This window comes from Acanthopagrus latus, chromosome 11 (assembly GCF_904848185.1).
Source record: "Acanthopagrus latus isolate v.2019 chromosome 11, fAcaLat1.1, whole genome shotgun sequence".
In the NCBI taxonomy this organism is placed as follows: Eukaryota; Metazoa; Chordata; class Actinopteri; order Spariformes; family Sparidae; genus Acanthopagrus; species Acanthopagrus latus.
In genome coordinates, this window is record NC_051049.1 from 30,586,289 (window position 1) to 30,612,203 (window position 25,915).

Below are 25,915 nucleotides of genomic sequence, written 5' to 3' on the forward strand. Positions count from 1 at the left end.
AACTGAGTCTATATTTTGAGCAGATAAAGAGGAGGACAATGTTCATAAAATTTTGCATTGTCCAGTTGCATCTTTTGGGCAGCAAGTGTTATTCCTACACATTTAAAGTGGCCTATAACATAATCTTACAGATACAAACTTACACTGATCATGTTTTTGGTGCATAGACACTGTGATCACAAGCTGTCCTGCCACCTTCTGTGTCCAAAAGGTGTCTGTGCTTATGCTAAAAGGTTATGCTGTAAGTAAAATTGTAGTTAGTCTGGTGTAGTGGGTTGGTTGTCATGCTTTTTTTCCCTCACTGAGTCTAAGTTCGAGTCCCATGTTTTATTTATTTATTTTTTTGTTTTGTTTAAAAGGGTTCCATTGTTCTTCTGTGTGAGGAATATTTACTCAAATAGACAGTAAGTGCATTTCATAAAGGTTATGCTTATTTGTGTTATAAATCATCACCGTACAGACACCGTGAACAGACACTGCGGTCACAAGTTGATCTGGCCTTCTTCTGCGACCAAGAGGTGTCTGTGTGTCTGCTGTGAGGAGAGAAATAGGTTATACCGAGAGTCACCTGAGCGATTTGATTGGTTTGCCCCTCAGTGAATGTGAGTTCAAGTCCCGTAATTCTTTTTTCTTTTTTTTTTTTTTAACTTTTATTTTATTTACAAGGTTTATAGTTCCCTTGTGTGATGCATGTTTACAGGGAGACAGGGAGAAGTCACGAGTACGTGTTTTTAATAAAGGTTTATTAGAGATAGACACACTCACAGGAAGAGCAACGCTCCATTTTCCTGTTTACAACGTCCGTAACAACCAGTAACTTTCATACAGTGACTGAGGGTCAGACACGTTTAATCAAACAGCAGCCCGAACACGTATCAGGTATGTTTTGACCAGAGAAAACCTGAACAAAGAGGCAGATCTGAGGACAGCTACGTATTCTATTCCCGTTTTCAACATCTGTTGTAGCTACGGTGACCACAGACACATTCGGCTGACGGTCGCCAGTTTACATAGCCCCACGTTAATCCGAAACACCTGCAGCGGCGCAAGCTGGACCGGGAATTTGCTGACAGTTCAGTCCCATTCTGTGCATTTAAACTGACTGTTGTGGATTAATGAGACTAAACGAGTCTGGACCAAGTCTGTTCTGGTCTGAGGAGATCCGGATACGTGAGGACAACAAAGTGGAATCAGAATCTGTGGATGTTCATGTGTAGCTAGCTGCTAGCCCAAACCCACAGCCCCCTTCCCGAGTCGACGGACGCATCGGCAGGTCCAAAACCGAACTTAAGGTAAATAATGTCCTCCACGCTTTTTCGCAAACATTGCCGTCATGTTTGATTTGTGTCTGGTGCAGGAAGAAATGGTAAATATGGGCTTTTGTCATGAAATTGTCCGTAAGAAGCAAGTTTGGTTGCTGAGGAACAGGGGAAGCTGTGTGAGGGACACCGGCGGTGATACAGACAGCGACACAGATTTTGAGAGTTGAGAGATTTGTGATATATATAGCTTGTTTAGAGTGTATAGTTAGTATGTTATATAGTGTTCAGTGTTTAATGTAGTGTAGTCGTTTTTTTGTGTTGTGAGTCAAAACAAGGAGGAGACTGCTGAATGTGGAACAGGCAGGGGAATGAGCTGAGGAGCCCTGACTGTGAGGCATTGCCTGCATTTAAATGTAAATAGTTACATATAACATTGTAAATTTCAAAAATTATGCACAAATTCAGCAAACAACAATTTATATTTGCATTATAGCTAATTCAATTGGTACATTAAACATATTTGTTGTTTTTACAGTAAAAAATCTAACTTTTTACTACTCTGATTTTATGTTATTTTGTGATTTTAGGTCCATAGTGTTAATATAGTATGTCACAATGAAAAAGTAACTATACACTTACACATGTGAGGTTGTGCTGAAAATAATGACACCAAACAAGGCAAGGTGAATAGTTTTTAAGGTGAAATATAATGGTATAATCAAAGTACTCAAAAACAGCCAGTTATATCCCTGATGTCCCACCTTCAACACAACCTCACTTGGTCGTCCATGAAAAAGCTACTTTACCTCCCAGTTTTCTATAGGAATACATGCTTCCAACAGGTAATGCACTAGTAAAAAACAAACACTCAAAGAATACAACGAGTTCACTCAAGCAATACAGGCAAAGACACCGAAGCAACAAAGACTCACAGATACTTTTCAAAGGACAGAGAAATATCCTCGAGACAGCGACATAGCCAAAAATGTTACAGAGAGGGTAATTAAATGAATCACTCTGGATAACCAGCTCATCATGAAGGAGAGGTATCGTAGGTCCTTCCTTCCTGCTGCTGTCAGACTTTACAACCAGCACTGCTCCCAATAGCCTAGGGTTGGGTATTGTTTATGTTTTATCCGATACCGGTGCCAAACCGATACTTTTGAAACGGTGCCCGTGCTTAAACGGTGCCCGAACCGGTGCTTAAAGTATGGAAAACATACAAAATTTGTCCAAAAACAGTGCTTTTTTATTTTTAAGGCAATTTGTGAAGTGCAAGTTGAACAGAATATTAATTTCAATTAAAAAAATTGAACATTTAAATACAACTAAGACTAAGAAATAAATTAACCCATATAAAATAAGATTCACAACAAAATGTCATGATAAACACAGCAGTGTATCGAAACCAGCAGAATTACAGCATTTGCATTGTCAAATGCTTTGTCAAATTCGAGGTGTTACCTCCCTTGCACAATACTGCCCTCAAGCACTTGTTACAGGTAGCCAAGTCTACATCTTTTGATGCATTAAAAGGTATTCAAAAGTAATAAACGTCCTCTGATGAGGTATTTCCGAATTTCCGAACTACTATCCAACTGTGAGTTTTTGTTACATTTGTGGTAAGTGCAGGCCTATTGCCTAAAAATCGTGTGAATTTATCTGTCTAAATTATATGTGCAAGTAGGACCTGAGAGGTATTGATGATGTGACATCAGACAGTGTGCAACACGGTAAAGCTATTAGCTCCTCAGTCTGTGCTCCAACTGGATAGCACATGATTGGCTTGCTGCCAAAAGTTTCAAGAAGTTTGCTACAATTGACGAAGTCATGGGGAAATGTAATTTTTCGGACCTCTGGTTGGAGGACTCGAGATTCAAAGACTGGATTAGGCCAGCAGTTGGTAACAGCCAAGAGGCTTATTGCCAGGTCTGTAAAATGACAGTGAATATCATCTAGATGGAAGTGCGCAAGGCACGGGTCGGGTATTGGTAAACATAATGACTGGCCACCACTGTCAACGTTAGTTTATTCTAAATGCCACTTCTCTAAAGCAATGTCACCTTTAACTTCAGCTTTACTTTTGATGCATGAATACCGCTCAAAGTGCCTCATAGAGCAAAATTAACTTGAAAAATGTGCATTTCCTGCCTTTCCTGCCTTTCCTTTGAATGCTAAAGGCTGAAATGATTTTAGAAATATGCTGAATGTACTGCTGAAAATGCATAAAACTATAGGGTTGGATGGTGCTGAATTTTCAAAAGCTGAAAAGAAAGAAAGGCTTAAGAGTAATAGGTTGAATGGTCTAACGAAGGTGAACATTTTGATAGCTTAACAGTTTATCTTGCTGAATGGGAAACTGGATGTATGAAAAAGCTGAAAATGCAGAAAGATGAATATTTGAAAAAGCTGAAAAGGCAGAAAGGTGGAAAAGTGATAGGCTGAATAGGCTTCAAATGTTGAACATTTCTAGACTTTAACATAAAGCTTAATGTTTTAAAGGCCTGAAAATGCATGAAAGCTGAATATTGAATAAGCTGAAAAGGCTTAAAAGCTGGAAAGTAAGAGGACGGAAAGAGCTTTAAAAGGTGACTGGCTTGATAGCTGAATAGTTTCTCTAGCTGAATACAAAGCTGAATGTTTGGAGGAGCTGAAAAGGCAGAAAGATGAACATCTGAAAAGGCAGGAGAGTAAGAGGGCTGAGAGAGCATATAAAGTTAAACATTTTGATAGCTTAACAGTTTAATTAGCTGCTCATATAGCTGAATGCATGGAAAAAGTCGACAAGACAGAAGGATGAATATTGTAAAAAGTTAAAAAGTAAGAGGTCTGGAAGAGTTTAAAAGGGTGAACATTTTGAGAGCTGAACATAAAGCTGAATGTTTTAAGGAACTTAAAAGGCAGAAGGATGAATCTTTTAAGAACCTGACAAGACAGAAAAGCTGAAGAGGGCTGAAAGGGGGCTGAAAGAGTTTAAAAAGTTGAGCATTTTGATTGCTGAACATGAAGTTGAATGTTTTAAGGAGTTAAAAAGGCAGAAAGATGAATATCTGAAAGAACTTAAAAAGGTGAACGGTTTGATAGCTGAATAGTTTCTCTAGCTGAATATAAAGCTGAATGTTTTAAGGAACTGAAAAGTACGGTGGCTGGGGGGTGCAAACCAAAAATACAAAATGTGAAACACTTTTACAAAGCTTGAGACAAATACACATTTTGGAAAAACGTTTTTACATTTCATAAAACAAAATTACACTACCGAAACAAATTTACATTTCAGAAAACAAAGACGCAAAACACTTCTACAAATGCCAAGACAAATGTACAAGTCCCAAAACAAATTTACAAATAACATCAACCGGAAAGGGAATGTACCAACTTCGGGGTTGAACCAGAAGTGATAACAGCAGAGGCCAATTCGAGTTGTTGTTGTTGATGGAGTTCATGATGACCAAAGATGGACAGTGATCACTTGACATTTTGCCCGTTTTGTGGACAACATATGCACCGTTTGACCAGATATGCTGCAGCAGTGCGTAAGATATTTTAACGAGGGACACTTGTACGCTGTAATTGTGGACATGATGTCATGTTTACGCAGTGTTAGCATCAGCTTGAGGTCTCTGAAAAGCAATCTGAATGAAGCCAGGTTATATCACAGAAAGGATTACTCTTCTACAAATGCCATAATTAGGGGCATGCGACTGGGACTTCATGGACCTGGACAGCTGTTTGGCTACCGCATAATGTGGCAGGTACTCAGACAAAAGTACAATCTGTGAGTGAAGAGAGATCATGTGATGAATTTGAGAGAAGAAAAGAGCATGCAAAAGGTTTGAGGCACTTCAAACAAATGTTTATACATAAATACATAAAATACAAAAAAAGAAGAAAATCACATCATTAAAAGTATGATCTTACCTGTCAATTACAGATAAGTTGTGGTCAATAATATACTATCAGAGGTAGTCTGCCACGATTTCTGTCTGTATTTCTTCCACAGCAGCCACGTGTCTCAGACAGCCTGCTGTCTGTAACATTGTGCTGTGTCTCAGGATACATTCTTGCAAAGCATCCACTTAAGCAGCATTCTCAATCTGAAAGACATTAAAAAAAGGCATAAACACCCCAGTAAATAACTGAATGTACTGTATATCCTTGCATATTTTTATTCAGTGACATACATAGCATTGTGTAACCCTACCCTATCAAAAACTCGTAAATGAAGTCAATTCTATGTATGCGATATAGGAAGTAAAAATTGTCTTGAAACACAAAAGGAACTGTGTAAATCTCTGTCCTACCACACTGAAGCTTTATGCTATTCTCACCTCTCGCAAATCTTTCCCTATTTCTTCATCAGTTATTAAATTAACTGTTGATTTGAATATTGGCTGGCCAGTAAGATGATGTACAAGATCTTCTGACAGGAAATGGGGTCCTGGACCTCCATGTACAACTGACACTGCGATCATCTTTCCTGCAAAGAAATATTCATCCTCCTTGACAGCTGTGAATGAATTCATATTGCAAAATTAAGAGCCTGAGCTGGTGCGAGAGGTTGAGCGGTACCGACTAGAGATAGTCGGGCTCTCCTCTACGCACAGTCTGGGCTCTGGAACTGAACTCCTTGAGAGAGGCTGGACTCTCTTCTATTCTGGAGTTGCCCGCGGTGAGAGGCGGCGAGCTGGTGTGGGCTTGCTTATAGCTCCTCGGCTCAGCCGCCATGTGTTGGAGTTTACCCCAGTGAATGAGAGGGTCGTTTCCCTGCGCCTTCGGGTCGGGGATAGGTCTCTCACTGTTGTTTCGGCTTATGGGCCGAACGGCAGTGTAGAGTACCCGGCCTTCTTGGAGTCCCTGGGAGGGGTACTGGAGAGTGCTCCAACCGGGGACTCCGTCGTTCTTCTGGGGGACTTCAACGCTCACGTAGGCAGCGACAGTGTTACCTGGAGGGGTGTGATTGGGAGGAACGGCCTCCCCGATCTGAACCAGAGTGGTGTTTTGTTACTGGACTTCTGTGCTAGTCACAGTTTGTCCATAATGAACACCATGTTCAAGCATAAGGGTGTCCATATGTGCACATGGCACCAGGACACCCTAGGCCGGAGGTCAATGATCGACTTTGTGGTCGTGTCATCTGGCCTCCGGCCGTATGTCTTGGACACTCGGGTGAAGAGAGGGGCTGAGCTGTCAACTGATCACCACCTGGTGGTGAGTCGGATCCATTGGCAGGGGAGGAAGCTGGACAGACCTGGCAGACCCAAACGTATTGTGAGGGTCTGCTGGGAACGTCTGGCAGTACCCTCTGTCAAAGAGGTCTTTAACTCCCATCTCCGGGAGAGCTTGGACCTGATCCCGAGGGAGGCTGGGGACATTGAGTCCGAATGGACCATGTTCTCCACTTCTATTGTTGACGCGGCTGTCCGGAGCTGTGGCAGTAGGGTCTCCGGTGCCTGTCGTGGCGGCAATCCCCGAACCCGGTGGTGGACTCCGGAAGTAAGGGATGCTGTCAAGCTGAAGAAGGAGTCCTACCGGGCCTGGTTGGCCCGGGGGACTCCTGAAGCAGCTGACGGGTACCGGCAGGCCAGGCAAGCAGCAGCACGGGCAGTCACGGAAGCAAAAACTCTGGTCTGGGAAAAGTTCGGAGAGGCCATGGAGGAGGACTGTCGGTCAGCCTTGAGGAAATTCTGGCAAACCATCTGGCGCCTCAGGAGGGGGAAGCAGTTCTCCACCAACAGTCTTTACAGTGGGGGTGGGGAGCTGTTGACCTCGACTGGGGATATTGTCAGGCGGTGGAAGGAATACTTCGAGGATCTCCTCAATCTCACTGACATGTCTTCCATAGAGGAAGCAGAGGCTGGGGACTCGGAGGTTGACTCATTCATCACCCAAGCCGAAGTCACTGAGGTAGTCGGGAAGCTCCTCGGTGGCAAAGCACCGGGGGTGGATGAGATCCGCCCTGAGTACCTCAAGTCTCTGGATGTTGCAGGGCTGTCTTGGTTGACACGTCTCTGCAACATTGCATGGCAGTCGGGGACAGTGCCTCTGGACTGGCAGACCGGGGTGGTTGTCCCCCTATTTAAAAAGGGGGGCCGGAGGGTGTGTTCCAACTATCGGGGGATCACACTCCTCAGCCTCCCTGGGAAAGTCTATTCCAGGGTACTGGAGAGGAGAATTCGGCCGATAGTCGAACCTCGGATCCAGGAGGAACAATGCGGTTTTCGTCCGGGCCGCGGAACACTGGACCAGCTCCATACCCTCCGCAGGGTGCTCGAGGGTTCATGGGAGTTTGCCCAACCAGTCCACATGTGTTTTGTGGACTTGGAGAAAGCATTCGACCGTGTCCCTCGTGGCATTCTGTGGGAGGTGCTCCGAGAGTAAGGGGTCGTGGGCCCTCTGTTAAGGGCCGTGCGGTCCCTGTACGAGCGGAGCAGGAGCTTGGTTCGCATTGCCGGCAGTAAGTCAGACCTGTTCCTGGTGCATGTTGAACCCCGCCAGGGCTGCCCTTTGTCACTGGTTCTGTTCATTATTTTCATGGACAGAATTTTTAGGCGCAGCCACGGGCCAGTGGGGATCTGGTTCGGTAGCCACAGGATTTCATCTCTGCTTTTCGCGGATGATGTGGTCTTGTTGGCTCCTTCGGGCCGGGACCTCCAGCATGTCCTGGGGCGGTTTGCAGCAGAGTGTGAAGCGGCTGGGATGAGAATCAGCTCCTCCAAATGCGAGGCCATGGTTCTCGACCAGAAAAAGGTGGCTTGTCCCCTCCGGGTTGGGGGAGAGTTACTGCCTCAGGTGGAGGACTTTAAGTATCTTGGGGTCTTGTTCACGAGTGAGGGAAGGATGGAGCGTGAGATTGACAGGCGGATCGGTGCGGCGGCAGCAGTAATGCGGTCGTTATACCGGTCTGTCGTGGTGAAGAGAGAGCTGAGTCGAAAGGCGAAGCTCTCGATTTACCAGTCAATCTACGTTCCTACCCTCACCTATGGTCATGAACTTTGGGTCATGACCGAAAGAATAAGATCCCGGATACAAGCGGCTGAAATGAGTTTCCTCCGCAGGGTGGCAGGGCGCTCCCTTAGAGATAGGGTGAGGAGCTCTGTCACCCGGGAGGAGCTCGGAGTAGAGCCGCTGCTCCTCCACATCGAGAGGAGCCAGTTGAGGTGGCTCGGGCATCTGTTTCGGATGCCCCCTGGACGCCTTCCTCGGGAGGTGTTCCTAGCATGTCCCGCTTGGAGGAGACCCCGGGGAAGACCCAGGACACGCTGGAGCGACTATGTCGCCCAGCTGGCCTGGGAACGCCTTGGGATCCTCCCAGAAGAGCTGGAGGAAGTGTCCGAGGTGAGGGAAGTCTGGGTGTCCCTGCTCAGACAGCTGCCCCCGCGACCCGGTACTGGATAAGCGGAAGAAGATGGATGGATGGATGGAAATTAAAATGTAGGATACATTATACAGTTTAAGATATTGAGGGAAAAAATCGTATGCCATAAAATATCTCTGTTTAATTATCATTAACCAACCATTAGTATGCTACACATCTAACTATATGCATATCATTTGCATTGTAGTCCAAGAACCAACGTCCTACTGGTCCATCAAAAATGGGCCGCTCTTTCAGGTGTTTCATGAGCAGAGTTAAAAAATTTTGGCTTGGACCACCTGTCAATCCCCTCCCCGAAAACACCAACATCATCACTAAATCTGACCAGCATGTCACAGGTTTCAGAATATGTTGCACGCTTGAAACCTCTGACTGCTCCATCTCAAACATTAGCCCTTGAGATGTAGAACCTGCTGACTCTTTTGTGATCAATAGGAAGTGACAGGTTTGCCAAAATGTCAGTTAGTGTAATGTTCATCTCCTCCCTGTAAAGACAAAAAGTAATCTAATTAATGGATTTTACATTTCACACAGAACAGTTACTTAAATACTATCGATATTGCACAATAAAAAAAATGGAATGCCACATTCAGAAGTTCATTTTACACTGCTGTGTGTTGGAAATTCTCCACATTGACTGCAACCAGCTCCTCGTACTCAACATACAGGTCCATGTATTTAGTGTTGGGAAATTACAATTTCCATGTTAAAACATCTTACAAACACATATTTCTTCCCGATAAATTAAATTGACATTATGTGCTTCACTATCATTTTTTACCTACCTGTAGCAAGAAGTCTTGGCTGGATTTGTTTCAGGTGAATCCTCAGCATCAGATATCACTATCTGAAAAACAAATTAAAATGTCTGAAACACTGAAAGTAAGAAACGTCAGGGTGCCACAGTGTGCCCTATTACCTGTCCAGGCTAAATTGTTGCTGAATGTCCTGGTGCATCTCTGAAACATGGTAAAAATGATAAAATTATTACATTATTTATTACTGTCCTTCGGCCTACAGTAGTCAACTAAGAACCTCTTGTAAAAACTGTTTGAGTCCCTGAAAAAGGCAAGATGCCAAAATGTACACACCTTTTATCTTCAGCTTTGTGTTCGGGAGTACTTTTGTTTTGTGGTTCAAAAACCTCAGAGGAAACGCATTAATGTGTCAACAATTTGTAATAGCTTCCATAACTGTTCTCTGACCATATACAGTATATATCAATAGTGAAAGTTTGTCAGTGTTGTCATAGATAAATCAATAAATATAGTCATACATTAATTGGTTTTAGAAAAAATTAATATATAATTTATGTACCACAGTGTCAGCTCGATTGAATTCAGCTGTGCTCCTTGATGCGATGGCAATTTCAGAATCAGAGTCTGAGGTATCATCCACTGCTGTAAAAAACAAAAAAAATCAACAGATCATGTAGATAATGTAGATGTAACCTTCAGTAGAGTTTGAAATATGTAAAAATATAATGAACCATGACATCCACTAACCTCCTTTAAAAAGTGATTCTAGGCAAATGAAAAAGGTGATCCTGGAATATGGTCTCCCGAGTTCCTTTTTATATTCAGCCAATGTGAATGGCCTTTCTGACCCTGGCACATGGACCACCTCTGAGCAGTCTGGATACGAAAGGACATATGGTCCTTCTTGCATGTCTTTGTTTAACGTTCTCATTTTCTGGACAGCTTGTTTCAGTACATCATGTGCTGCTACCTCTCGGTCTACAAGTAATGGGAGTGTTTTCCCTCTTAGAGGTCTTAAATCAGTTCCATCAGTTCCATTTGGCACCATGAACCCAATGTTGATCTAGAAAATGACAAAGATAATATTAATTTCATGTATTAAACATAGATAATATAAAAGACTACATTCATCAGTGTTTCCCATAATTATGGAGAATATGGTGTCCCACATGGTCTAATTTGTGCCACCACAGTTTCATAGACTACAAGACTATAAGGTACACTCTGAATCGTTACATTGTTGTGCCAAGTTGCTTTAGCAAAGCACCTCGTTTTGCACAAGAGCTGCTGTTATCCTGCCTAGAGTGTTATATGCTCTTGACGCACAATTGCCTGCGTCAAATATATTAGTGTTTATTTTTAACTTCATTCAACCTGTACAATATATCTAACATGATACAGATCCACTTCTGAATCATCTCGAGTCAGACAGTCAAGTATTGATAAGCTAAGACAGTAACGTTGCATTCACCTGGACGTGTTTTCGGTCTGTAGCTGGACGTCTTCCTTTCCGCCAGTAATTAAAAGACTGGCGCTCTTTTGACTTGAAGTTTCTGTACTCCATAAACTGCTTATATGATGCACAAGGTTTTTCTGCTGAAATGCACAAAGTTCCATTTCAGAAATAGAAAGTTAGCTTAACCAATAGTGCTATTCACGTTCATTCACATACTTCAGATAACAAGCGCTATGCTACACTTATTTGATTAGCATTATCCAGCTGATGTCCCCTGAGCATTTTGTCCTTTCGCCTGGTCTTCACCAATTGAAAACTCTGAAGACTGACCACACGAAGAACAAAATGTCACTAAATCGCTGTCCATCTTTGGTCACCATGAACTCTATCAACAACAACTTGATTTGGCTGCTGCCATTATTACTTCCGGTTCAGTCCTGGAGTTGGTACATTCCTTTTCCTGTTTGTTTTGGGACTTGTAAATTTGTGTTTTGCGTCTTGTTAATTTGTTTTCGGAAATGTAAATTTGTTTTCTGAAATGTAAATTTGTTTTCTGAAATGTAAATTTGTTTTCTGAAATGTAAATTTGTTTTCTGAAATGTAAATTTATTTCAGTAATGTCATTTTGTTTTATGAAATCTAAATTTGTTTCGGTTATGTAATTTTGTTTTATGAAATTTAAAAATGTTTTCCGATATGTATATTTGTCTCAAGCTTAGTAAAGGTGTTTCACATTTTGTAATTTTGGTTTGCACCTCCCGGCCACGGTAGAAAAGACTTGAACAATGACAATTGAAAAGGGTGAAAAAGTTGAACATTTTCAGAGCTTAAAAATGTGAAAAAAGACCAAAAAGCTGTAGAGTGAGAGGACTGTAAGATCTTAAAAAAGTGAAAAAAGACTGAAAAGGCCGAAAAGTTGTAGAGTAAGAGGGCAGAAAGAGCTTTAAAATGTGAAAAAAGGTTGAAAAGGTGGAAAGTTAAAGGCAGAAAGAGCTTAAAATGGCTGCACACATGCTGGAACAGGAGCGGAGACAAAGATGAAAATTTCCCCATAAGAATGAATGGGAAAATGCCTCCCAAACGCCTGCGATTTTTGAAAAAAAAAACTGTAATGTTTATTGCCAAAATATTTATATGATGAGTAACAGGAGACATTAGTGAACACGGTGATGTCGTTTAGATTTCTGTTAAGAAGTTTTTTAAAAAGATGAGAAGGCAGAAAAGCTGAAGAGGGATGAAAGAGATTAAAAAGGTGAAAAAAAGGCTGAAAAGGTGGAAAGTTAAAGGCAGAAAGGGTTTAAAATGGCTGCACACATGCTGGAGCAGGAGCAGAGCAAAAGATGAATATGTCCCCATAAGAAGCAATGGGAAAATGCTTTCCATGTCCCTGCGATTTTTGAAAAAAATTAACAGTTATCGCCAAAATATTTATATATTATAAAGTTGGAATTGTGTCGCTAGCTCAAAAGAAAGATGAATATTTTCTAAAGCTGAAAAGGCAGAAAAGCTTAGGAAGGCTAAAAGAGTTTAAAAAGTTTAACATTTTCATAGCTGATTATGAAGTGGAATGTTTGAAGGAGTTGAAAAGGCAGAAAGATGAATATATTAAAAGGCTGAAAGGGCAGAAAAGCTGAAGGGGGTTGAAAGAGTTGTAAAAGTTGAACATTTTGATAGCTGAACATGAAGTTAAATGTAGGAGCTGAAAAGGCAGGAAGATGAATATCTGAAAAGACTAAAAAGCTGTAGAGTAAGAGGGCTGAAAGAGGCAGAAAGAGCTTAAAATGGCTGCACACATGCTGGAACAAGAGCGGAGACAAAGATGAAAATTTCCCCATAAGAATGAATGGGAAAATGCCTCCCAAACACCTGCGATTTTTGAAAAAAACCTGTAATGTTTATTGCCAAAATATTTATATGATGAGTAACAGGAGACATTAGTGAACACGGTGATGTCGTTTATATTTCTGTTAAGAAGTTTTTTAAAAAGATGAGAAGGCAGAAAAGCTGAAGAGGGATGAAAGAGATTAAAAAGGTGAAAAAAGGCTGAAAAGGTGGAAAGTTAAAGGCAGAAAGGGCTTAAAATGGCTGCACACATGCTGGAGCAGGAGCAGAGCAAAAGATGAATAAGTCCCCATAAGAAGCAATGGGAAAATGCTTTCCATGTCCCTGTGATTTTTGAAAAAAAATTAACAGTTATCGCCAAAGTATTTATATATTATAAAGTTGGAATTGTGTCGCTAGCTCAAAAGAAAGAGCTGAAAAGGCAGGAAGATGAATATCTGAAAAGACTAAAAAGCTGTAGAGTAAGAGGGCTGAAAGAGGCAGAAAGAGCTTAAAATGGCTGCACACATGCAGCAGCAGGAGCAGAGCCAAAGCTGAAAATGTCCCCATAAGGATTGAATGGGAAAATGCCTCCCAAACTCCAGCAATTTTTGAGAAAAGTGTAATGGTTATTGACAAAATATTTCTATGTTGAGTTAGTGGAGACATTGCTGAACTTGGTCATGTTGTTTTTATTTCTGTTGAGTGAGAAATGAGGGTGGGAGAGTGAGAGTACTGTCTGCTCTCCTCCAGAAATGTAGGCTCAATATTAACATTGCGGCTTATGGAGGAGCTGCTGGAGTGCTTGTCACTCTCTGGCTTCTAAATCCAAAACTGTAAGTCCTACATCTGAAAGAAGACCATCAGCTGAAAGCCAACAAGATTTCCTACATTTCAATGCATATATTGTCTACATCAAGTAAAAGATGTGGGATTCAAATCAAGCTGAAGAGAAATTTTCTCCCTTTTCCATTTCAACTGCTCTACACTCTGGGGTGTGGCAGTTAATGGTGCATGTACTCTAGCTGACGCAATACACCCCCATTATAAACTCAGAGGATGGGCTAAAAATCCTTAAAAGTAAAACGGATTATTTCAAAACTGTTCAAGATTTTTAAAAACTGAATACATCGTCAATAGTTCAAGGTCTGCTGACTCATTTAAAGTGGGAATGGTGTCTCTAGCTCAAGGTATGAGGGACAAGAAGAGGTTGAAAGGCGTTGAGTTTTGAAGATTTTCCCATTCACTTCAATGTTACATTTTCTTTGGAAAAAGCTGAATTTCTGAAAAAGTTGAAAGAGCTTAAAAAGCTAAACATTTTAATAGTTAAACGGTTTCTATAGCTGAAGGTATGCTGAAGTTGTAGCAGAATGAAAGTATGAAGTATGAAAGATCGAAAACGAGATTTGGCTGTCCTTAAAAAGCTGAACATGTTGATATTTGAATGGTTTCTGTAGCTCAAAATGTGTAGGAGAAGAAGCGTGCTGAAAAACATACAGAAGCCGGAATAACTGGAAAAATTAGCATTTCCTGCGAAAATACAGTGTGAATGCTAAAAGCTGAAGCGAAATCTGCTGAATGTACTGCTGAAAAGCTGAAAAAGTTGAAAAGTTAAAGGCTGAAAGAGCTTAAAAAGTTGAACATATTGATAGCTTAAAAGTTTCTGTAGCTGAACATGAAGGTGAATGTGTAAAGAAGCTGAAAAGGCAGAAAGATGAATATTGTAAAAAGATGAAAAGGCAGAAAAGCTGAAGAGGGCTAAAAGAGTTTTAAAAGTTGAACATTTCGATAGCTGAACAGTTTCTCTAGCTGAATATAGAGCTTAATGTATGTAAAAGCTGAAAGTACAGACAGATTAACATTTTATAAAGCTGGAAAGGCAGAAATGCTGAAACGTAAGAGGGCAAAAAGAGCTTATAAAGGTGAACAGTTTCTCTCTGGCTGCAAGAATATTGTGGTCGACAGTGTTAAAAGCTGCACTGAGGTCAAAGAGAAACAGAACTGAAAGGTTTAAGTCAGTGTTTGTTTGTAGGTCATTTACTAGGTTGACCAATGCAGTCTCCGTGCTATGTTGGGCTCTAAATCCAGACTGAAACATCTCAAAGATGTTTTTTTTTTCTTTTAGTTTGTACTTGATTAAAGACAACTTTTTTTCTAAAATCTTAGCTAAATAGAGAGCTTAGATATTTGTCAGTAAGTATAACAATCTGAGGATCCCAGTTACTTTTTTGAGAATGGGTCTAGCCATGACAGTCTATAAAGAATCAGAAAAAGTGCCAATGAGTTAGGAGTAGTTTATAATCGTTAATAATTCCTCCGAAATACAATTAAGAGCAGTTTTTGAAAAAAGGAGTCGGTATGGGATCAAGTAAGCAGATTGAGGGTTTTAAGTCAGAGACCATCTTACTAATTATTACTGTATCCACAGGAGAAAAAGAGTGGAAGGTAATTGTAACATGCCTAGTGCTTTCTAAGGTGTTATAGGAAATTATCTGATATACATTATTTCTGATTATAGTTGACTTACATTTAAAATGCACTACAAATTCACTGCACTTTGTTATGGAGAAAAAAATCACTGGGGCAGGTAGAAATGGGATTTATCAGTCTGTCATGAGCCTGTCTAGAATTTCTCAGTGCATTACTGTATTGTGAGAGTTGGTCACGTAGAAGATCATATGCTGTGTCTCAATTCAGGGACTGCATCCTTCGTGTTAACTGTTGTTAAATGGGATGGTCTAGCTTTCGGAGCATTTCCTGGTTGCGTCACCAGCTGTTCCTGCCCTTACCCTTAGGTCATGATTTTTGCCTCTCACGCCCGTGGAAGTGATGATTTACGCCACACGATGTTGCCATTTTTGTCCTTTCATTCTTCTTTGTCAGGCGCTCAAGGAATCCTGGGATATGGGAGGTTGTGAAGGATAGTAGTGCTGCATCCTCCAAAAAGAGGTGAGAGAAGGCCACATTTGTGGGATGCATTTGGAGGAGCCTTGGAAGCGGGACAGCCTTCGTGCGGCGTTGTGACTTAATTGGCCTTCAAATGTGGCCTCCGAAGGATGCAGACCCTGCATTGAGACGCAGCACTAGTGTACCTGGAGTGCTTTTCCTCCATCTATGTTCAGCTCTTCAGCAGTTTATTTTGAGCTTATTTACAGAATAAGCAGTAGGTGTTATTTGAACAGCAGTCAAACTGTGTTTATGACTGTGCTGTCGTCGTATCTTTCTTTTCTGTACTAGTGATTTTCATCTGTGTTGTTCAAGTGATTTGATTGTGTGCACATCTTGCTTAGTATGAAGGTCACATTGTTTAAGGTTCTCACTCTTGTCTCTCAGCGTAGCACTGATGGCTTCTGGAAGTCAGTGGCCAAGAATGTTCCAAGGGAACCCAGTGACATGCGCATCCTTAACCCCTACTTCATCCAAGAGGCCTCCTTTAAGCTGATTGGCTTACCTCACAATAATGGACAGATGGGCCGAGGGGTGAGTGACATGTTCTCTTCAGCTCCTTGTAAAAAGGTAGCCGGAATGGTGAGCTGTTTAATGGTCAGGAGCCGACTCCACTGTGAACACACAGCAGCAGCTACACAGAGCCTGAAAACAATGTGACATTATAAGTAGTACCATGCTTCATATCTGTAAGAAATCCACACATTAACTATACAGTGGGAAAAAAGGCTTGTCTGCTCGACATTTATGTGTTCTGGTGTACAGGTTATTACCTGCTTCATGCAAGCTCTTTATCTGTTTTCAGAATATCCCAACCCTGGGGGCAGTTGCCATAACGATGGCCCTGCATAACTGTGATGAAGTAGCTGTGGCTGGATTCGGCTACAACATGAGCACCCCCCATGCCCCTCTGCATTACTATGAGAAGATCAGGATGTCAGCCATCAAAGAGGTAACTACAGACTTGCTTTGGTAAGATACCACAGTGGTTCTAAAATTGATGCCGGAGGGGTCAGGCGCTGAAAAATTGTTTATCTCACTTTAGTTCCAACCAGCCTAAAAGAAGGCTGTTCCCACTGCGGGCCTCTCTCAAAACCAAGATTGCAAAGAAACGCCTTGTGTTCTTCCAAGCCATTCTTGGAAAAATTATCTTGCAGGATCACAAGCACACAGAATACTGCTGACATTTTGAGACAATGCATTCTAGCTGGTCTGAAGTAATATCAGCACCAGTGGCTGCTAGCTGTGCTCAAACATCAAGCTGAACATGAAGTTGAATGTTTGAGTTGAAAAGGAAGAAATATGAATATTTTAAAAATCTGAAAGGGCAGGAAAGCTGAAGGGGGCTGAAAGAGTTGAAAAAGTTGAACATTTTTGCTGAACATGAAGTTGAATGAGCTGAAAAGGCAGAAAGATGAATATCTGAAAAGGCTAAAAAGCTGTAGAGTAAGAGTGCTGAAAGAGCTTAAAAAGGTGGAAAAAGACTGAAAAGGCTAAAAAGCTGTAGAGTAAGAGGGATGAAAGAGCTTAAAAATGTAGAAAAAAGACTAAAAAGGCTGAAAAGTTGTAGCCAAAATATTTATATGTTGAGTGAGAGGAGACATGGCTGAACTCTGTCATGTTGTTTTTATTTCTGGAAAGTGAGAAATGAGGGCAGAAATGCGAGAGACATATCAGGTACCGTCTGCTCTCCAGAAATTTAGGTTCAAAATTAACATTGCGGCTTATGGAGTTGCTTCAGTTCTTGTCGCTCCAGGGCTTCCACATTCAAAACTGTAAGTCCTACATCTGAAATGAGACCATCAGCTAAAAGCCAACTAGACAAATTGCATTTCCTGTGAAAATACAGTGTGAATGCTGAAGGCTGAAGCGAAATCTGCTGAACGTACTGCTGAAAAGCCTAAAAAACTGAAACGTTAAAGGCCGAAAGAGCTTAAAAAGTTGAACACGTTGATAGCTGAACAGCTTCTGTAGCTGAACATGAAGCTGAATGTATAAAGAAGTTGAAAGGCAAAAAGATAAATTCTTTAAAAACATGAAAAGACAGAAAAGTTGAAGAGGGTTAAAAGAGTTTAAAAAGTTGAACATTTTCAAAGCTGAACATAAAGCAGAATGTTTAAAGGAGTTGAAAAGAGATGAATATCTGAAAAGGCTAAAAAGGTGTAGAGTAAGAGGGCTGAAAGAGCTTGAAAAGGAGAAAAAAGACAGAAAGGGCCGAAAAGTTGTAGAATAAGAGGGCAGAAAGAGCTATAAAAGGTGAAAAAAAATGTTGAACATATCGATAGCCAAACATTTTTTGTAGCGGAACATGAAGCAGAATATATGAAAAAGCTGCAATGGCACGAAGATGAATATTTTTAAAAGATTAAAAGGCAGAAAAACTGAGGAGGGCTGAAAGAGTTTAAAAAGTTGAACATTTTCATATTTGAACATGAAGCAGAATGGTTGAAGGAGGTGAAAAGGCAGGAAGATGAATATTAAAAAAAAAAAAAAAAGACAGAAAAGTTGAAGAGGGGTGAAAGAGTTTAAAAAGTTTAACATTTTCATGGGTGAACATGAAGTGGAATGTTGAAAGGCAGTTGAAAAGGCAGAAAGATGAATATCTGAAAAGGCTGAAAAGCTGTAGAGTAAGAGGGCAGAAAGAGCATAAATAGGTGAGAAAAGACTGAAAAGGTGGAAAGTTAAAGGCAGAAAGAGCTTAAAATGGCTGCATCGTCTATGTAAAGTAAAAGATGTGGGATCCAAATCCAGCTGAAGAGAATTCTCTTCAATCAAGTAATTGTGTCACACACTCTAGCTTATGCAATACACACGCTGGAGAAGTAGCAGAGACAAAATGCCCCCATAAGAATGAATGGGAAAATGCCTCCCAAACCTCTGCCATTTTAGAAAAAAATGTAATGGTTAGGGACAAAATATCTATATGGTGAGTGAGAGGAGACATTACTGAACTCGCTCATGTGGGTTTTATTTCTGGAAAGTGAGAAATGAGGGCAGAAATGCAAGAGACAAATCAGATATCGTCTGCTCTCAAAATTAACATTGCAGCTTATGGGGCAGCTGCTTGACTTCTTGTCACTCCAGGGCTTCCACATCCATAAATGTAAGTGTAAGTACATCTTAAATGAGGCCATCATCTGAAAGCCACCAGGATTTCCTACATTTCTATGTATACATTGTCTATGTTGATTAAAAGGTTTGGGGTCTAACTTAAGTTGAAGATAATTTTTTCTGCTCTACACTCACACAATTGATGTCACACACTCTAGCCAATGCAATACACACCCATTATAAACTCAGAAGACAGACTAAAAATCCTTCAAACTAAAACTGTGATTATTTCAAAACCTTACAATATTTTCAAAAACTGAATACAAGCCCAATAGTTCAAGGTTGGGTGACTCTTTTAAAGTTGGAATGCTGTCTCTAGCTCAAAGCATGAGGGAAAAGAAGAGGTTGAAAGTCGAGGATTTTTGAAGAGGATTTGAAGATTTTCCCATTTGTGTCAATGTTATTTTTTTTATAAAACGTTGAATTTATGAAAAAGTTGAAAAGATGAAAAGCACAAGGCTGAAAGAGCTTAAAAAGCTGAACATTTTAATAGCTGAACAGTTTCAATAGCTGAACGTATGCTGAAATTACAGCAGAATGAAATTTGAAAAAATTCCCCATAAGGATGAATGGGCAAAATTTTGGATAAAAAGCTGAATATTTCCAAAAGTATAAAAGGTAGAAAAAAGAAAAATAGCAGTAATGTCCTTAAAAGTTGCACATTTTGATGGTTGAATATTTTTAAAGGTCCAAAAGGCAAAACGATGAATGAACTAGAAAAATTGCATGTCCTGCGAAAATTCAGTGTGAATGCTGAAGCAAAATCCGCTTAATGTACTGCCAAACGCTGAAAAAGTCAAAAAGCTGAAAGAGTTGAAAAGTTAAAGACAGAAAGAGCTTAAAAAGTTGAACATATTGATTGCTGAACAGTTTCTGTAGGTGAACATGGAGCTGAATGTATAAAGAAGCTGAAAGGCAAAAAGATGGATATTTTTAAAGGTCCAAAAGGCAGAACGATGAATCTCTGTTTATTCAGTGCTAGCACCAGTTTAGACCTGGTAACAGTCTGGAACAGCTGATGACCTCTGTAACACAAACGCCTCTTCAGTTTGACTCTCAGGACCTGAGATTCACTCCTCAGTCCTGGCAGGGCATTAACAGTTTCCTCAGTCTGAGATGGAACGCAGATAACATTACCTCGGATACACTGCTGTCATCCTTTAGGAAGAGGATAACATTACCTCGGATACACTGCTGTCGTCCTTTAGGAAGAGGAATCATTTTCGCAAATTTTATGCACTTGGCAATCAGATGTCTTTCCAATATGTTGAGATCACACTGTTCAGGTGGAATGTCAGTAAGCTCCAACTTGTTAGCTACAGCAAGGCTAGGCATGGCTCCTTTTTTAAGATGAGTATGGCAGGTGTGACAAATCCACTGTCTTTCTCTCATCAGGCACTTTGCAGTGTTCATTTCTGCAGATGTTGTCACAAATATTAACATACTTTCCAGTCAAGCATGCCTTAACCACACCTGGATTTTTTTTTTTTTTTTTTTTTACATAATTTGACCATGTGCAGTGTTGAATTTGATTTGGAAATGAAGCTTTATGACACAGTGCAACAAAAAGTGGGGCCAGCCTATATTTGTGATCTGAAAACAGATATTGCATCATTGATCAAGGGTTTTTCAGCCTCTCTGTCATTCTCATGCGATTGGCTATGTATTTGTCTGCATTTCCTTATTTTCATTGCACATCTCATCTTATGCATACTTCTAAATGCAAGACTCTTGTTACGCCTCTCACGTATTTGTTGTCTCATTAGTTTTCTGTGTTTTACCCTGAGGGCTTGGTCATGTGTACAATGCTGTGCAAAGTAAAATCGCTGCCTCCTATTGAATCTAACATCATTTCTATATCTGTTCATAAAATTGGTTTTGTTTTTCCCTAAAATCAGGATTTTGTTTGTATTTGTTAATTCTGTAGCCTTCTTGTTTTTGTCTGCATTCAGGATTTTGCCTGTACTGGTTTATTATGTAGCCTCTTTGCTTTTGTCTGATCTAAGGATCGCGCCTGTACTGGTTTGTTATGTAGTCTTTTTGCTTCTGTCTGAATTCATGATCAGTCTGTACTGATTTGTTATGTAGTTTCTTTGTTTTTGCCTGAATTCAGGATTGTCTCTGTACTGATTTGTTATGTAGTCTTTTTGCTTCTGTCTGAATCTAGGATTTTCTCTATATGCAGTTATTATTTCTCTTCATTTGCCATAATTCAGGGTTTTTTTCTATAACAGTTTCTAGCATTTGGTTTTTTTTTTTGTTTGTTTCTGTTCTTCATTAGAATCAGAAACTCGGCAGAAGATTGTGTCTTTGCTCTGAAAGTTTTGTCAGAAACCTACTTTTCCTATTCTTTCCTCTTTTGATTCTCTTTTCATTGAAACACCTTTCCCGAACACAAAAGTCTTGTCTTATATTTTCTTCTTGCCTGCTTACTGAGTTTTGATGAGTTTTGTTTATGGGAGATGTCATGCAAGGCACTATCACTCACCATAGTATCAATTATTGGAGCAGAACAGTTTTATTCATTTTGAGGAGCATCGTGTGATGTGTCTGAATTCAAAGTGAATTGGCTCAATGGCTCTGTTTCAGTCTCCATGTCAGTGCATGCGTCATGTACAGTGTTATTGCTGACAACAGTAACAACAGTGGTAAACCTGGGAGCACTCAAGCTTGACTCCTTCTGAAGAGCATCATCCAGCACAGCAGTTGTTGGAGCAGCAGACTGACTTGTAGGTGTGTCTGGTATGGCTTTATTCAGGTTTGTTGTGTTCATACTGTAAAACTCCACAGGCTTCAACTCATATATATAGGAGGAATGTGTGGCCATCATCTTGTGTTGCTTCATGAGCTTGTCAGTCATGTCACTGAGATGTGGGAATATCAGCATGACAGCTGTACCAGGCATGACCAAACCCAGGGATACAGGCAAACTTTTGGCTGTCCTGGAGTGTGGATCAAAGAAACTACATCTGCCTGACATGGTACTGAATACTGCAATACACAATGATCTCATCATCAGCAGTGCATATTGGACCTCTGTTAACAAACAGGTTAGTCCTGCCTCTAAGTCCAGAAAGTCATCTACAGTTCCAGGTAAAGGTTCACCAAATGTCCCGTATTTTGAAAGTATTTTCATGTCTACATGAAGTCTGTGCCCGCGTGTATGCACTTTATCAGGTAGCTCATCAGTAGTCAAATGGCTGTGATCAGGGAACCTTTTCCTGGCTTCTTTATATAACACATTACCTTTATCCAAATCAAGGTCAAGGTCTGCCCTGGTTGTTTTCATTCTCATGAAGAAATTCAAGAAAGGTTGATGAGTTACAGATACACGGGTGGTTCCTGAATTTGCCATACTTTTGAGAGAGGCCTGGCTGCGTGATGCACACGTTGTTCAGAAGGCTGTTCTGTGAAGTTCACATAGTCTGCATTGGATGGACCTGCTACACTGAGATCTGCCTCTACAATGTCAGAATCTGAGATCTGGTGCACATCACCTGAATAGCTTACAGCATAGGAACAAACTTTTTCACTGGGTACTGTGATGTTCCCTCTTTACCATGTCAGCATGAGACACCTGTGGTGAAGCCACATCACCTGAATGGTTTACCTGGTTAGCACTGGACACAGCTGTTAGACCTAAATCATTACTGTTAAGTGTCATCTCTACAATGTCAGCATAAGAAATGTGTGGTGAGCTCAGTGCATCATGTTGATCTCAAGTTCATTTTATTTGTTTTACTTTTTATTGAATGCTTTAAAGCACTATTAAGAGAGATTTACTTATGCTCAAATGTGATATTCAAGTGAGAATAGCTAAACTGTACTTGTACTGTTCTTTTCAGTCGCAGCAATCCAAATCTTATTCCTTAATAAACGTAATATATAAGACTACAGAAATGTATGTAGCTTTATGTTTAAATATCAGAATCAAACATAGCTTCCTCAAACAACTTGTGTTTTTTTATGACTACAGGTATACATTTATATAGGTTTAAACAACAGTAAAACAGTTATTGATTCAAATAATGTGAGTAGAACAAATGATGAAGTAAAATCAGATGTAAGTCAGAGACAACAAATGTAACAACAAACTGTATGGTTTTTCCCTTACACTTATTCCCACTAGCTGAGTAAACACAAACTTTTGAAAAATGAAAAAAAAAAACACCTCAGTTTGTTTTGAATGTTCAAGTATAAATATGGATTATCACTCCAAATATTTCCCGTATATAACGTTTTCCGAAATCTTCTGACAATTTATAATGTTCAAATCAATTATTTAAATGTACTTAGATTAATTAGAATTAATGATAGTAGTTCAGAAATCAAATGTTGATAAATGCTTGTCAAAAGCTGCTAAATGTTTTCTTTTATTACTATATGTATATATTTATATAGGTTTAAACAACAGTAAAACACTTATAGATTCAAATAATTTGAGCAGAACTCATTGATGAAGTGAAATTAGATGTAAGACAGAGGCGAGACAACAAACGCACTGTATAATATGGTTTTCTCTTTACACTTATTCCCACTAGTTCAGTAAACACAAAGTTTTGAAAAAATGAAAAAACACCTCAGTTTGTTTTCAATTTTTTAGTATGAATATGGATTTTCACTCCAAATATTTCTTGTGTATATTGTTTTCCAAAATTTCAATGCAATGTTAAATTATCAAATATCTTCCAATTTATCAGTGTTCAAATCAGTTATTGCAAAACCTTACTTAAAAACTAAGTTAATTAAAATTAATGTTAACAGTTTAAAAATCAAATGCTGGTAAATGCTTGTGAAAGGGCTAGACAAAAGTTGATCAAGGTTGTAATGCCTGCCAAAGGGTATTGTCAAAGTTGTTCACAAAAGCTCAAAAGTGTTCAAACTCAAAGGTCTCAAAAAGTCATCATCCCCAATCAGGCATCTGTAAACTGATTGGACAGCGATAGGTAGAGAGAGACGGGGAGAGCGAGAGAGCTCTCCAGAACGCAACAACAGATAAGGGCTGGCAACAACAATCAGGACTTAAACTGATTGGTAGTGAAAGGGAGAGAGAGCGTGAGAGTGTAGGGCCAGGCAAAGATAGAGGCTTCACAACAACAATCATGACCTGAACTCTGATTAGTACAGCAAGGGAGAGAGCGCATGAGAGTGTGGGGTCAGGCAAAGATAGAGGCTTGACAACAACAACCAGGACTTGGACTCTGAAAGGGAGAAATAGCATGAGAGGGAGAGACAACAAATAGAACATCACCAAGGCACCGGTAAGATGAAATGGGAAGATCACTTAGACTGCAGTTGGAACATAAGAAGAAAAAAAATTCAAGTAGCTTCTACCCTGAGTTAAACATGAACATGATATATAAACATTAGGGATGCACATAATAAATCATGGTGTTAAATTATCGGCCAGCAGGAATTCCCATACATTCATTTGGAATGTAAAAACCTGTAGTCATGAAATCCCAATGCAATTCTTGAGGTCTCATTTTTTTCCACTACAATTTCACAACAGTGTGTTGGAGCTGTTGAAAAAAAGTTCACTTAAAGGCCTGCTAGTTTTTAATTCAATTATAGATTTAGAATACTGCTCCATCTCAGCTCTCTGTACAGTGAGCTGGGTACACTATATATAGTCAGGGTTCGTATGAGTGCTTAAATTCCTTGAATTTCAATGTTGCATTTTCAAGGTCTGAAAAGTGCTTGGATTTTAGTTTAAGTGCTTGATGGTGCTTGACATTGTAACTCTGTGTCTTGGCAAAATTGGGATCAGACTGGATAGTTTGCTTAGTACAAGGAGAAATAAAATCATTGTGTGTGTATCATCACATAAGCAGGAGGTGAATTTGATACAATTGGGACATCTTACAAAATTTTATGTCAAAAAAGAAAATTACCGAGTGCTCTCAGATCTGTCCTTGTCTCGGTGCAAGTGTGCCTGAAGAACGCCAAGTGGCTTCCCTTTTTTTTCCCTTTTTAATTTTTAAAGTTTTTGCTATTATGACATATTGTTAGGTGTTTACAGCATAATACAATGTACATAATTGTGATAAAAAGTGAAAAAAAAAATAATCATGAGTATATATATTCCTGTAGATATGTGTTTCAACCCAGTGATAAGGTACTGGAAAAGTTTGTAAATGACCCTTAAAAATGCTTGAATTTGACCTTGAAAAATATGTACAATCCCTGTACAGTGTATGTTGCCTGACAATACCACAAAATCAGCCCTTCAATACAATGCTGAGCCGTGTGTGAGAGAGAGACAGAACTGTTTATTTTATGAGTATCAAATTATTCTTATATGCAGCAATTGCTAAAGTAATTTAATTGCTTTCCAGAGAAGCAACTGTAACCATTAATTTGAATTAACTTACCCATTTTTTTATTTTTATTTTGAGATGTAAATTATAAAATAAAGAAATCACAAAATATGTAAATCATGTGCTAATCCAAACAAGATTATACAGTCTGAGATACTAAATTGTAGGGGTGTAATGATTCATCCACTACATCGATAAATTGATTTTTTTCCCTACAGTCCAGCTACATTAATCTGTGCTCTGCAAGTTGGCCTTCTAGGCAACATATAATGATTAAACATTTTTTAAAATGGTAAAGAATTGATTGTATCTGGGTGCGCAGGTAGTTGGGTGGTTAGGGTTTACCTTCCGGTTGCATTTCATTCAAACACAAGGTTAATACATTTGCCATTAATTATTGTTTAATTGTTCATACACATAATTAATTTAAACCAAATTCCCTTACAGGAAACAACAGGGATCTAGAAAACTTCACCTGCATTGTCCAGTATCCAGGTATTTATTTCAAAGTCACCTGGTTGATTTTTTGGCTAAAAAGTTGCTGAATCGATTTCAAGTCACTGAATAATATTGGATCATATTGTTCTAAATTAACCAAGATTGTCCTTGAATCATATCGGCAACTACGAATTGTGATACAAATCGAATTGTTGTTAAAATGAATCATTACACCTATTAAACTGTGTTACTGTCAATTTCTGTTGGCTGTTGCAGCTCCCATACTTACCAGGAAAAATGCAGGAGCTGGTCAATATCCTCTGTATCTATGAAAGGAAACATATATTAGTTTAATCTCAAATCATGACTAAATACTTTTCCATCTCAGCTTTGTGTATACTTAAATATATAATCTTGTTGGTATTAAG

General features: G+C 39.7%; 1 protein-coding gene across 8 annotated transcripts in view; it reads left to right on the forward strand.

Annotated features, from left to right (window-relative positions):
- st3gal3a (ST3 beta-galactoside alpha-2,3-sialyltransferase 3a) overlaps positions 1-25,915 on the forward strand; it is a 198,184-nt gene that overhangs the window by 159,143 nt on the left and 13,126 nt on the right. For 5 of the 8 annotated variants that reach the window (XM_037115135.1, XM_037115137.1, XM_037115139.1 and 2 more), the window contains 2 exons: positions 16,006-16,152; positions 16,424-16,570. The exons of 1 other annotated variant lie outside the window; for it this stretch is intronic. In XM_037115135.1, coding sequence (XP_036971030.1) covers positions 16,006-16,152; positions 16,424-16,570 — 294 coding nt within the window. Of the gene's footprint in view, positions 1-16,005; positions 16,153-16,423; positions 16,571-25,496; positions 25,545-25,915 lie in introns of all 8 variants that reach the window. 2 more of the 8 variants (XM_037115140.1, XM_037115141.1) reach the window with 2 other exon arrangements.